This window comes from Zophobas morio, unplaced genomic scaffold, assembly GCF_036711695.1.
Source record: "Zophobas morio isolate AGI-343-1 ecotype UQ-CSIRO unplaced genomic scaffold, CSIRO_AGI_Zmor_V1 ptg000026l, whole genome shotgun sequence".
NCBI classification, from domain to species: Eukaryota; Metazoa; Arthropoda; class Insecta; order Coleoptera; family Tenebrionidae; genus Zophobas; species Zophobas morio.
The window spans coordinates 1,029,704-1,041,284 of record NW_026972131.1 but is presented as its reverse complement, the minus strand read 5'-3'; the positions used below and the strand labels follow the sequence as shown (position 1 = coordinate 1,041,284).

General features: G+C 31.2%; 1 protein-coding gene across 1 annotated transcript; it reads right to left on the bottom strand.

Moving 5' to 3' along the window:
- Positions 1-117: 117 nt before the first annotated feature.
- Positions 118-1,177, bottom strand: LOC135136220 (phosphatidylinositol-glycan biosynthesis class F protein). The gene is made up of 2 exons (XM_064065410.1): positions 1,026-1,177; positions 118-976 (listed from the first exon to the last, which is right to left on the bottom strand). The coding sequence occupies exon 2, from the start codon at positions 959-961 to the stop codon at positions 296-298; it is 666 nt and encodes a 221-aa protein (XP_063921480.1). The 5' UTR covers positions 962-976; positions 1,026-1,177; the 3' UTR covers positions 118-295.
- Positions 1,178-11,581: the final 10,404 nt, after the last annotated feature.

The following is an 11,581-nucleotide window of genomic DNA, read 5'->3' as shown; positions in this document are numbered from 1 at the left end:
TCAAAATATCAGATAAAATGCGGCGTGAAAAAGCGTAAAATTCTAGTAATGAGAAATGATGTTATCTCCAAATAAAATTATTTTACGTGTATATTTTGTGAATAAATTTGTGGCATATAATCTTCAAAGACGTTTTTTTATTTATTAATTTGTCTTGATCGTTACAGCTGATAAATAATTAAATTTTTACAAGGAATCGGTTTCTGTAAATATAAAAATAAAAATTAGTTTTGGCACAAAACAATAAAAAAACAGTTACAGAACTCAAGTCTTACATGAATAACACATTATTACATTACAATGTATACTTTCCAGTTTTTTTACTTAATTTGTGTCGTCGGCTGTACTGCAGGAAAGAACTAACCCAATTTGCCACAGTATACCCTAGTATAGTTCCTACACAGCATGGAATAGGCCAGGTTTGCCATGGGCGGTTCCAATCTAACGGTATTGCAATGGCCCCTAACCATGCCCCAAACAATGTTAATCGGAGTTTCAACATAAACAAATTCTGAATTTCGCTTCCATCGAATGACGTTATTGACAAGAACATTGTTACTGCAGTTTCTGCTCCAAAATGTAGACAGATGGGCAGAGCAGTGAATGTTGCTACCAAAAGAGTAAACATAAAAGTTTCTTCTATTTTTGAAAATACTGAAGCTCCAAATAATACTGTGACCACATACATAGCGCACACAAACAAAATAACTGCTAGTACAGACTTTGTAAGGTCCTTTATGGTCCTATGAACTGTTTTCTGACTGCGTGCAAATATAACAAATTTTAATACTTCCAAGAAAGCAAGTATTAAAATGTTGTAAATACTGATTGCATTTCCTAGTAATAATACGTAGTTACTATGGTATAGAAAAAGTGTGGCAAGTGGTAAATATAACGATGTGCACAGGTCATTCCAGTGTACTATTTTCGAATAATCTTGACAAACTTGTTTCGATTGCATGGTGATAATGAGAACCTAAAATGCAAGGAAAATGAGTGCATCTCTATATTAAATTATAACATACTTTGATCACTTAACAAAAATAATTTTGGCTCCTATTTTAGGTTACCACTTTATGTTCTTTTTTTCTAACCTATGAGACTTTTTCTTCATGTCAACCACATGTCAAACATAAGTCAAATGTCAACACAGATCCCAGGAGTTTATCCCATAGATGAAATAGAAATAGACGGGCGACTTTCTCATTCAAAAAGTGTATTGAATTTCTGCGCTATCTATATTTGCTGTTACAAACCTAAGCAACAAAATCAACACCATGTGTTAGAAACTTGTAATTATATACATGACCACGAAATTCAAATCTTTTATTTTGTCTTTTTACTTCCCGACCGCTGGCCGACTACACTTTTTTGTTTTCTCGACTTATGACCTTTATAATTTGCCCATTTTTTTCCAATTTACGAAGTTTTTTTTCCCAACAAGAAACTGAAAAGATGTTAACTATCATCCTGTTATTGAAATAAAACTCTAAATTAAAAAAAAAGATTAAACAAGAAAAGACGGCTACATATTTAAATAAAGAGGGCAAAATATAAGCCCCGCCCACCCGCCCTATCTCAATTGTGATGATTTTTTCATTCCTGATAAGACCGAGGGACGGGATTTAATTTTAACATCAAAGTTAATCTAGAGAAATTATACCCTTTTAAAAAGATATTTCATATGGTAATTTCTTGTAGAGAAATAAGCTCACGATGAATAAAAAATTCATCACAGTTGAGAAGGGGTGGAATGGGCGGGGCTTATATTTTGCCCATTTTTTGTTAATATACGACCTCTTTTTTTCCCAACAAGAAACTGAAAATATATTAACTATAATCCTGTTATGGAAATAAAACTCTATATTAAAAAAAAGATTAAACAAGAAAAGACGGCTACATATATAAAGAAAGAGGGCAAAATATAAGCCCCGCCCACCCACCCTGTCTCAATTGTGATGATTGTAACATATTATTTCTCTAGAAAATTCTACCCTTTTAAAAACAAATTTCACATGGTAATTTCTTGTAGAGAAATGAGCTCACGATGAATAAAAAATTCATCACAATTGAGAAGGGGTGGGTGGGCGGGGCTTATATTTTGTCCATTTTTTCTTAACATACGAAGTCCTCATTTCCAACAAGAAACTCTAAACATGTTAACTATCATCCTGTTATTGAAATAAAAAGACTCTATATTAAAAAAAAAGATTAAACAAGAAAAGACGGCTACATATATAAAGAAAGAGGGCAAAATTACAGTATGCAAAATATAAGTCCCGCCCACCAACCCTGTCTCAATTGTGATGATTTTTTCATTCGTAATCAGATCGAGGGGCGGAGTGCAATTGTAACATATTATTTCTCTAGAAAATTCTACCCTTTTAAAAACAAATTTCACATGGTAATTTCTTGTTGAGAAATGAGCTGACGATGAATAAAAAATTCATCATAATTGAGAAGGGGTGGGTGGGCGGGGCTTATATTTTGCCCATTTTTTGTTAATATACTACCTCTTTTTTTCCCAACAAGAAACTGAAAACATGTTAACTGCCATCCTGTTATTGAAATAAAACTCTAAATTAAAAAAAAAAGATTAAATAAGAAAAGACGGCTACATATTTAAAGAAAGAGGGCAAAATATAAGCCCCGCCCACCCGCCCCATCTCAATTGTGATGATTTTTTCATTCCTGATAAGACCGAGGGACGGGATTTAATTTTAACATCAAAGTTAATCTAGAGAAATTATATCCTTTTAAAAAGATATTTCATATGGTAATTTCTTGTACAGAAATGAACTCACGATGAATAAAAAATTCATCACAATTGAGAAGGGGTGGGTGGGCGGGGCTTATATTTTGCCCATTTTTTGTTAAAATACGACCTCTTTTTTTCCCAACAAGAAACTGAAAACATGTTAACTGCCATCCTGTTATTGCAATAAAACTCTAAATTAAAAAAAGAGATTAAACAAGAAAAGACGGCTACATATTTAAAGAAAGAGGGCAAAATCTAAGCCCCGCCCACCCGCCCTGTCTCAGTTGTGATGATTTTTTCATTCGTAATCAGACCGAGGGGCGGAGTTTAATTGTAACATATTATTTCTCTAGAAAATTCTACCCTTTCAAAAACATATTTCACATCGTAATTTCTTGTAGAGAAATGAGCTCACGATGAATAAAAAATTCATCACAATTGAGAAGGGGTGGGTGGGCGGGGCTTATATTTTGTCCATTTTTTCTTAACATACGAAGTCCTCATTTCCAACAAGAAACTCTAAACATGTTAACTATCATCCTGTTATTGAAATAAAAAGACTCTATATTAAAAAAAAAGATTAAACAAGAAAAGACGGCTACATATATAAAGAAAGAGGGCAAAATTACAGTATGCAAAATATAAGTCCCGCCCACCAACCCTGTCTCAATTGTGATGATTTTTTCATTCGTAATCAGATCGAGGGGCGGAGTGCAATTGTAACATATTATTTCTCTAGACAATTCTACCCTTTTAAAAACATATTTCACATGGTTATTTCTTGTAGAGAAATGAACTCACGATGAATAAAAAATTCATCACAATCGAGAATGGGTGGGTGGGCGGGGCTTATATTTTGCCCATTTTTTCTTAACATACGAAGTCTTTTTTCCCAACAAGAAACGGAAAACGTGTTAACTGTCATCCTGTGATTGAAATAAAACTCTATATTAAAAAAAAGAGTAAACAAGAAAAGACGGCTACATAAATAAAGAAAGAGGGCAAAATCTAAGCCCCGCCCACCCGCCCTATCTCAATTGTGATGATTTTTTCATTCGTAATCAGATCGAGGGGCAGAGTTCAAATGTAACATATTATTTTTCTAGAAAATTCTACCCTTTTAAAAACAAATTTCACATGGTAATTTCTTATAGAGAAATGAGCTCACGGTGAATAAAAAATTCATCACAATTGAGAAGGGGTGGGTGGGCGGGGCTTATTTTTTGCCCATTTTTCGTTAATATACGACCTCTTTTTTTCCCAACAAGAAACTGAAAATATATTAACTATAATCCTGTTATTGAAATAAAACTATATATTAAAAAAAAAGATTAAACAAGAAAAGACGGCTGCATATATAAAGAAAAATTGGTCTAAAGAGTTTAGACAGTACTTCCCTCGCTGTCGGAAACTTGACGACTGCATGGCTATTGTGTTTTTTTCTCATTACATTTTTGTAGTGGGAATTTAAAAAAAATTGCGATGACGTCAACATTTTTGCAAGGACACGTATATCAGTTGGGATAGATGTAGTGTAATACTAAGAATAAAATTATTGTATTCCCAAATTTTCGGAAAAATGAATTGGGTCGTTTTGAATATTGATTTTTTATAATCAATAAAATAACGAAACAATTTACTCACGTATACGGCAACTGAAAATCGTTTCTGTATAAACATTCTTAATTTAAGATGACAAGCGTAACAGCATACGTGAGAGTCAAACAGAGAAACTGTAAACAAAACGACCATCGGTTTTATTGCTTCGACTTCCGCTTATTATATAAAACATTGGGTTTTATTTTAATTCTTGACGGTGAAATTCACAATTGGTTGATTATAAACAAGTCTATTTCACATTCGCGGAACCAAGTGATCGCATAAAACAAATGCAGGTCTGTAATGTTAAAGTCAATGTAAATAAGCATGCTACCCTTATGTTTCAACCGAGTTTTTCCTTTAACAAATTTTGTGTCTACCAAATTGGGTTGGTTGGGGTGTAATACTAATAATAAGTGTTGCCTTTAATTTAATCAATAAAATAAATTGACTTCATTAATTTTTTTGAACCACCTCTTAAGAAAATCTAAAAAATATGAATGGAATGATAAATCACAAGTACAAACTTATCATATTTTTTGCATTTTAGATAGGATTTATTCAGCAAAATTTAAGGGTGACGTCATCAATTTTTTTAGGAGGGATGAACAAATACATTTTGAACAAAAGTTTACCATGCTTATAATAACTTTAAAATATTCCCAAGATTTCAAAGCATTCGGTTTTGTAATTCCTAATTAAATCGATAAAATAAATTCAGGCCTTCATTAATTTTTTTGAGTCACCCTGCATATGCAAATCCAAAAATACGAATGGAATGATAAATCACAAGTACAGACTCATCATATTTTGTACATTTTAGATACGATTTATTCGGCAAACTTTTGAGCTGACGTCATCAGTTTTTTGTAGAAGATAACCAAATATATTTTGACTAAACATTTATTATGCTCTTTATGACCTTAAAACATCTGCAAGATTTCAGAGCATTCGGTTTTGTAGTTCCTGATTAAATCAATAAAATATATTTACGCATTCATTAATTTTTTTGAGTCACCCTGTATATGCAAATCCAAAAAATATGAATGGAGTGATAGATCACAAGTACAGACTCATCATATTTTGTACATTTTAGATAGGATTTTTTCAGCAAAATTTTGTGGTGACGTCATAAATTTTTTAGGGGGGACGATCAAATACGTTTTGATCAAAAATTTACCATGCTTATGATAATTTTAAAATATCTTCAAGATTTCGAAGCATTCGGTTTTGTAGTTCCTGAGTAAATCAGTAAATTAATTTACGCTTTCATTTATTTTCTTGAGTCACCCTGTATATGCAAATCCAAAAAATATGAATGGAGTGATAGATCACAAGTACAGACTCATCATATTTTGTACATCTAAAATGCAAAAAATATGATAAGTTTGTACTTGTGATTTATCATTCCATTCATATTTTTTAGATTTTCTTAAGAGGTGGTTCAAAAAAATTAATGAAGTCAATTTATTTTATTGATTAAATTAAAGGCAACACTTATTATTAGTATTACACCCCAACCAACCCAATTTGGTAGACGCAAAATTTGTTAAAGGAAAAACTCGGTTGAAACATAAGGGTAGCACGCTTATTTACATCGACTTTAACATTACAGACCTGCATTTGTTTTATGCGTTCACTTGGTTCCGCGAATGTGAAATAGACATGTTTATAATCAACCAATTGTGAATTTCACCGTCAAGAATTAAAATAAAACCCAATGTTTTATATAATAAGCGGAAGTCGAAGCAATAAAACCGATGGTCGTTTTGTTTACAGTTTCTCTGTTTGACTTTCACGTATACTGTTACGCTTGTCATCTTAAATTAAGAATGTTTATACATAAACGATTTTCAGTTGCCGTATACGCGAGTAAATTGTTTCGTTATTTTATTGATTATAAAAAATCAATATTCAAAACGACCCAATTCATGTTCCCGAAAATTTGGGAATACAATAATTTTATTCTTAGTATTACACTACATCTATCCCAACTGATATACGTGTCCTTGCAAAAATGTTGATGACGTCATCGCAATTTTTTTTTAAATTCCCACTACAAAAATGTAATGAGAAAAAAACACAATAGCCATGCAGTCGTCAAGTTTCCGACAGCGAGGGAAGTACTGTCTAAACTCTTTAGACCAATTTTTTGTTAATATACGACCTCTTTCTTTCCCAACAAGAAACTGGAAACATGTTAACTGCCATCCTGTTATTGAAATAAACTCTAAATTAAAAAAAAAGATGAAACAAGAAAAGACAGCTACATATTTAAAGAAAGAGGGCAAAATATAAGCCCCGCCCACCCGCCCTATCTCAATTGTGATGATTTTTTCATTCCTGATAAGACCGAGGGACGGGATTTAATCTTAACATCAAAGTTAATCTAGAGAAATTATACCCTTTTAAAAAGATATTTCATATGGTAATTTCTTGTAGAGAAATAAGCTCACGATGAATAAAAAATTCATCACAGTTGAGAAGGGGTGGAATGGGCGGGGCTTATATTTTGCCCATTTTTTGTTAATATACGACCTCTTTTTTTCCCAACAAGAAACTGAAAACATGTTAACTATAATCCTGTTATTGAAATAAAACTCTATATTAAAAAAAAGATTAAACAAGAAAAGACGGCTACATATATAAAGAAAGAGGGCAAAATATAAGCCCCGCCCACCCACTCTGTCTCAATTGTGATGATTTTTTCATTCGTAATCAGATCGTGGGGAGGAGTTCAATTGTAACATATTATTTATTTAGAAAATTCTACCCTTTTAAAAACAAATTTCATATGGTAATTTCTTGTTGAGAAATGAGCTGACGATGAATAAAAAATTCATCACAATTGAGAAGGGGTGGTTGGGCGGGGCTTATATTTGCCCATTTTTTGTTAATATACTACCTCTTTTTTTCCCAACAGCAAACTGAAAACATGTTAACTGCTATCCTGTTATTGAAATAAAACTCTAAATTAAAAAAAAAGATTAAGCAAGAAAAGACGGCTACATATTTAAAGAAAGAGGGCAAAATATAACCCCCGCCCACCCGCCCTATCTCAATTGTGATGATTTTTTCATTCCTGACAAGACCGAGGGACGGGATTTAATTTTAACATCAAAGTTAATCTAGAGAAATTATACCCTTTTAAAAAGATATTTCATATGGTAATTTCTTGTAGAGAAATGAACTCACGATGAATAAAAAATTCATCACAATCGAGAATGGGTGGGCGGGCGGGGCTTATTTTTTGCCCATTTTTTCTTAATATACGAAGTCTTCTTTTCCCAACAAGAAACTGGAAACATGTTAACTGCCATCCTGTTATTGAAATAAAACTCTAAATTAAAAAAAAAAGATTAAACAAGAAAAGATGGCTACATATTTAAAGAAAGAGGGCAAATCATAAGCCCCGCCCACCCGCCCTATCTCAATGGTGATGATTTTTTTATTCCTGATAAGACCGAGGGACGGGATTTAATTTTAACATCAAAGTTAATCTAGAGAAATTATACCCTTTTAAAAACATATTTCACATGAAATTTCTTGTAGAGAAATGAGCTCACGATGAATAAAAAATTCATCACAATTGAGAATGGGTGGGTGGGCGGGGCTTATATTTTGCCCAGTTTTTCTTAATATACGACCTCTTTTTTTCCAAACAAGAAACAGAAAACATGTTAACTCTCATCTTGTTATTGAAATAAAACTCTATATTTAAAAAAAAAGATTAAACAAGAAAAGACGGCTACATATATAAAGAAAGAGGGCAAAATATAAGCCCTGTCTCAATTGTGATGATTTTTTCATTCGTAATCAGACCGAGGGACGGAGTTTAATTGTAATATAGTATTTCTCTAGAAAATTCTACCCTTTTAAGGACAAATTTCGCATGGTAATTTCTTATAGAGAAATGAGCTCACGATAAATAAAAAATTCATCACAATTGAGAATGGGTGGGTGGACGGGGCTTATATTTAGCCTATTTTTTGTTAATATACGACCTCTTTTTTTCCCAACAAGAAACAGAAAACATGTTAACTATCATCCTGTTATTGAAATAAAACTCTATATTAAAAAAAAGATTAAACAAGAAAAGACGGCTATTTACATACATATGGAAAGAGGGCAAAATATAAGCCCCGCCCACCCACCCTATCGCAATTGTGTTGATTTTTTCATTCCTAATCAGACCGAGGGACGGGGTTTAATTGTAACATCAAAATTTATCTAGAGAAATTATACCCTTTTAAAAAGATACTCCATATGATAATTTCTTCTAGAGGAATGAACTCACGATGAATAAAAAAATCATCACAATTGAGAATGGGCGGGTGGGCGGGGCTTATATTTTTCCTATTTGTTGTTAATATACGACCTTTTTTGACAACAAGAAACTGAAAACATATTAACTATCATCCTCTGTTATTGAAATAAAACTCTATATTAAAAAAAAAAAAAACAAAAATTAAACAAGAAAAGACGACTACGTATATTATGAAAAAGGGCAAATATAAGCCTCGCCCACCCACCATATCTCAGTTGTGATGATTTTTTCATTCGTAATCAGACCGAGGGTCGGGGTTTAATTGTAACATCAAAATTTATCTATTATTATACCCTTTTAAAAAGATATTTCATATGGTAATTTCTTGTAGAGAAATGAGCTGACGATGAATAAAAAATTCATCACAATTGAGAAGGGGTGGGTGGGCGGGGCTTATATTTTGTCCATTTTTTCTTAATATACGAAGTCTTCTTTTGGAAACAAGAAACTGAAAACATGTTAACTATCATCCTGTTATTAAAATAATAAAACTCTATATTAAAAAGAAAACAAACATTAACCGAGGAGTGGAGTTTAATAATTGTAACATCAAAATTTCTCTAGAAAATAAGATTAAAGAAAAAAACGACTACGTAAAAAAGAAAACGGGCAAAATAGAAGTCCCGCCCACCCGCCCCGATCTCAGTTGTGATGAATTTTTCATTTTCAACATGTCTTAAGTTTCTTGTTGTGAAAAGAATGCTACACGTATGACAAAAAAAGGAAAAGAATCTGTCAAATTAAAGAAATCATAATGTTAAATCAGGTGATTAAAAGTACGGTACAAACGGGCATTGTAAATTCAAAATACTGAAAATTAAAAAAACAGAAAATCCGATAATTGAGAATAAACGAACGAAAAAATGTAAAATCAAGAAAATGAAAATTAAAAAATTGGGAAAATGAAAAATAAAAATAAAGAACTTGAAAATTGTAAAAAACTGAAAAATCGAAAAATTAAAAATTGAGAAACTGAAGACGCGAAAAATTAAAAATTATAGTATCGAAATATTGCAAAATTGAAAAATTTCAAAACGAAAAATTCAAGAAATGATAAACTGAAAAATTGCAAGCGTGAAATTGAAAAATTGAAAAAATTAGGGCGGTTTATGGAAGCAGATTAAATGTGGAATATGAGCCGTTATTGGTTAAAACATGCGCGTTGCATAGCAACGGACTTCAATCAAAGTTAATCGCGATTAAGTTTTAATTCGCTTTCCATAGATCGGATGTTAAAGTTGCAAAAACGAAAAATTATGAAACCGGAATTTTGAAAAATGAAAAAATTAAAAACAGAATTTTCGAAAAATTATAAAAACAATCGGTCCAGTAGATTCGGAGATTACTTGTCTAATTAAAATGACGTGTCAAGAAAATATTAAAGTAGTAATTCAGCCGATGGACTTGGCTTACGCTCGGGAAGTAAAAAAAAACGACTGCAATATGAAACAAGTACGAATAAATACAGGGTCATCAAAATTGATTGAAAGAGTTGATAAACATTTAAATTTCACAAGTTTGTACAAGATTAATAAGGGCAAAATCAGGTTTATCCTAACAAGTATTAGCCCCACCCACCCGCCCCTATTTTCTCAGAGGATATGTGATTTGCCAAAAGCAGTCTTATCTTACCGGGTACTAGCCCCGCCCACCCGCCCCCTATTTTCTCATAGTATATGTCATTTGCCAAAATAAGGTATATGTAAGCAAGTACTAGCCCCGCCCACTCACCCTTTATTTTCTCAGAGGGGTATATTAATTTCCGCACCCGTGCCGACCAATCACAACAAAGTATGTCGGCCGATTTTTCAGTTTCTCGATTTTTATTTCGTCAGTTTTTCAGGTTTTAATGTTATAGTTTTTAGATTTGACAATTTATCGTTTTTTCGATTTTTTCATTTTAAGATATTTTTATTTTTTGATTTTTCGATTGTTTATTTTTTCGTTATCCGATTTTTTAATTTCGCTATTTCAGTTTTTTTATTGTTTAATGATTCGTTTTTTTTTCAATTTTTCAGTTTTCGATATTTTAATTTTACAGTTTTTCGATGTTTATTTTGACATTTTTGGATTTTTTAATTCAAATTTTTTCTATTTTTCGATTTTTTAGTGTCTAGATGTTTTAATTTTTTGATTCTTCAGCTTTTAAATTTTACAATTTGTCAATTGTTCTATTTCCTGAAAATTTTGTTTTCCGTATTTTTCTATTATTCGATTTTTAATTAATCAATTTTTCGATTTTCATTGTTTGTTTTTTCAATTTTTCAAATTTTCAGTTGTTTTTTCAGTTATCGAAGTTTTCAGTTTCTCAAATTTTAAGATTACAATTCTTAAATTTCTCGCTGTTTCAAGTTTCGTTTTTTCTATTTTTGATTTTCAATTTCGCAACTGTTCGATTTTTCTGTTTTTTAAATTTTCAGTTTTTTCATTTTTAAGGTTACAATTTTTCCTCTTCCAATTGTTGACCTCTTTTTGAGTTTCTTTATTTTTGCAGTTCTTCGATTTCTCAATTTTTAAATTGTTCAGTTTTTCAACGTTTCTTTTTCGATTTTTCAGTTTTTAATTTTTTGATTTTTCAATTTTTCAGTTTTACAATTTTCCGATTTTTTGATTTTTTAAAATTTCACTTTTAATAAGTTTGTCCTTTTGTTGAAAAATTAAAAAACGAAAAATTGAGAAAATGAAAAATTAAAAATAAAGTACTTCCAAGTATGTAATTCCAAGTTGTTTCGTGTCTTCGATTTTTTATTTTCTCAATTCCAGATTTTTAAATTTTTGTTTTTTTAATTGTTAATTCTTCGATTTTTCCGTGTTTCGTTTTTACATTTCTCGATTTTTTTTGTTTCCTGATTTTCATTATGATTTTTATTTTTTAGTAAAATTTTTGCATGTCTCGA

What these genes read in the sequence shown, in the direction of transcription:
- LOC135136220 (XM_064065410.1), bottom strand. Translation starts at nt 961, where the DNA reads ATGCAATCGAAACAAGTTTGTCAAGATTATTCGAAAATAGTACACTGG.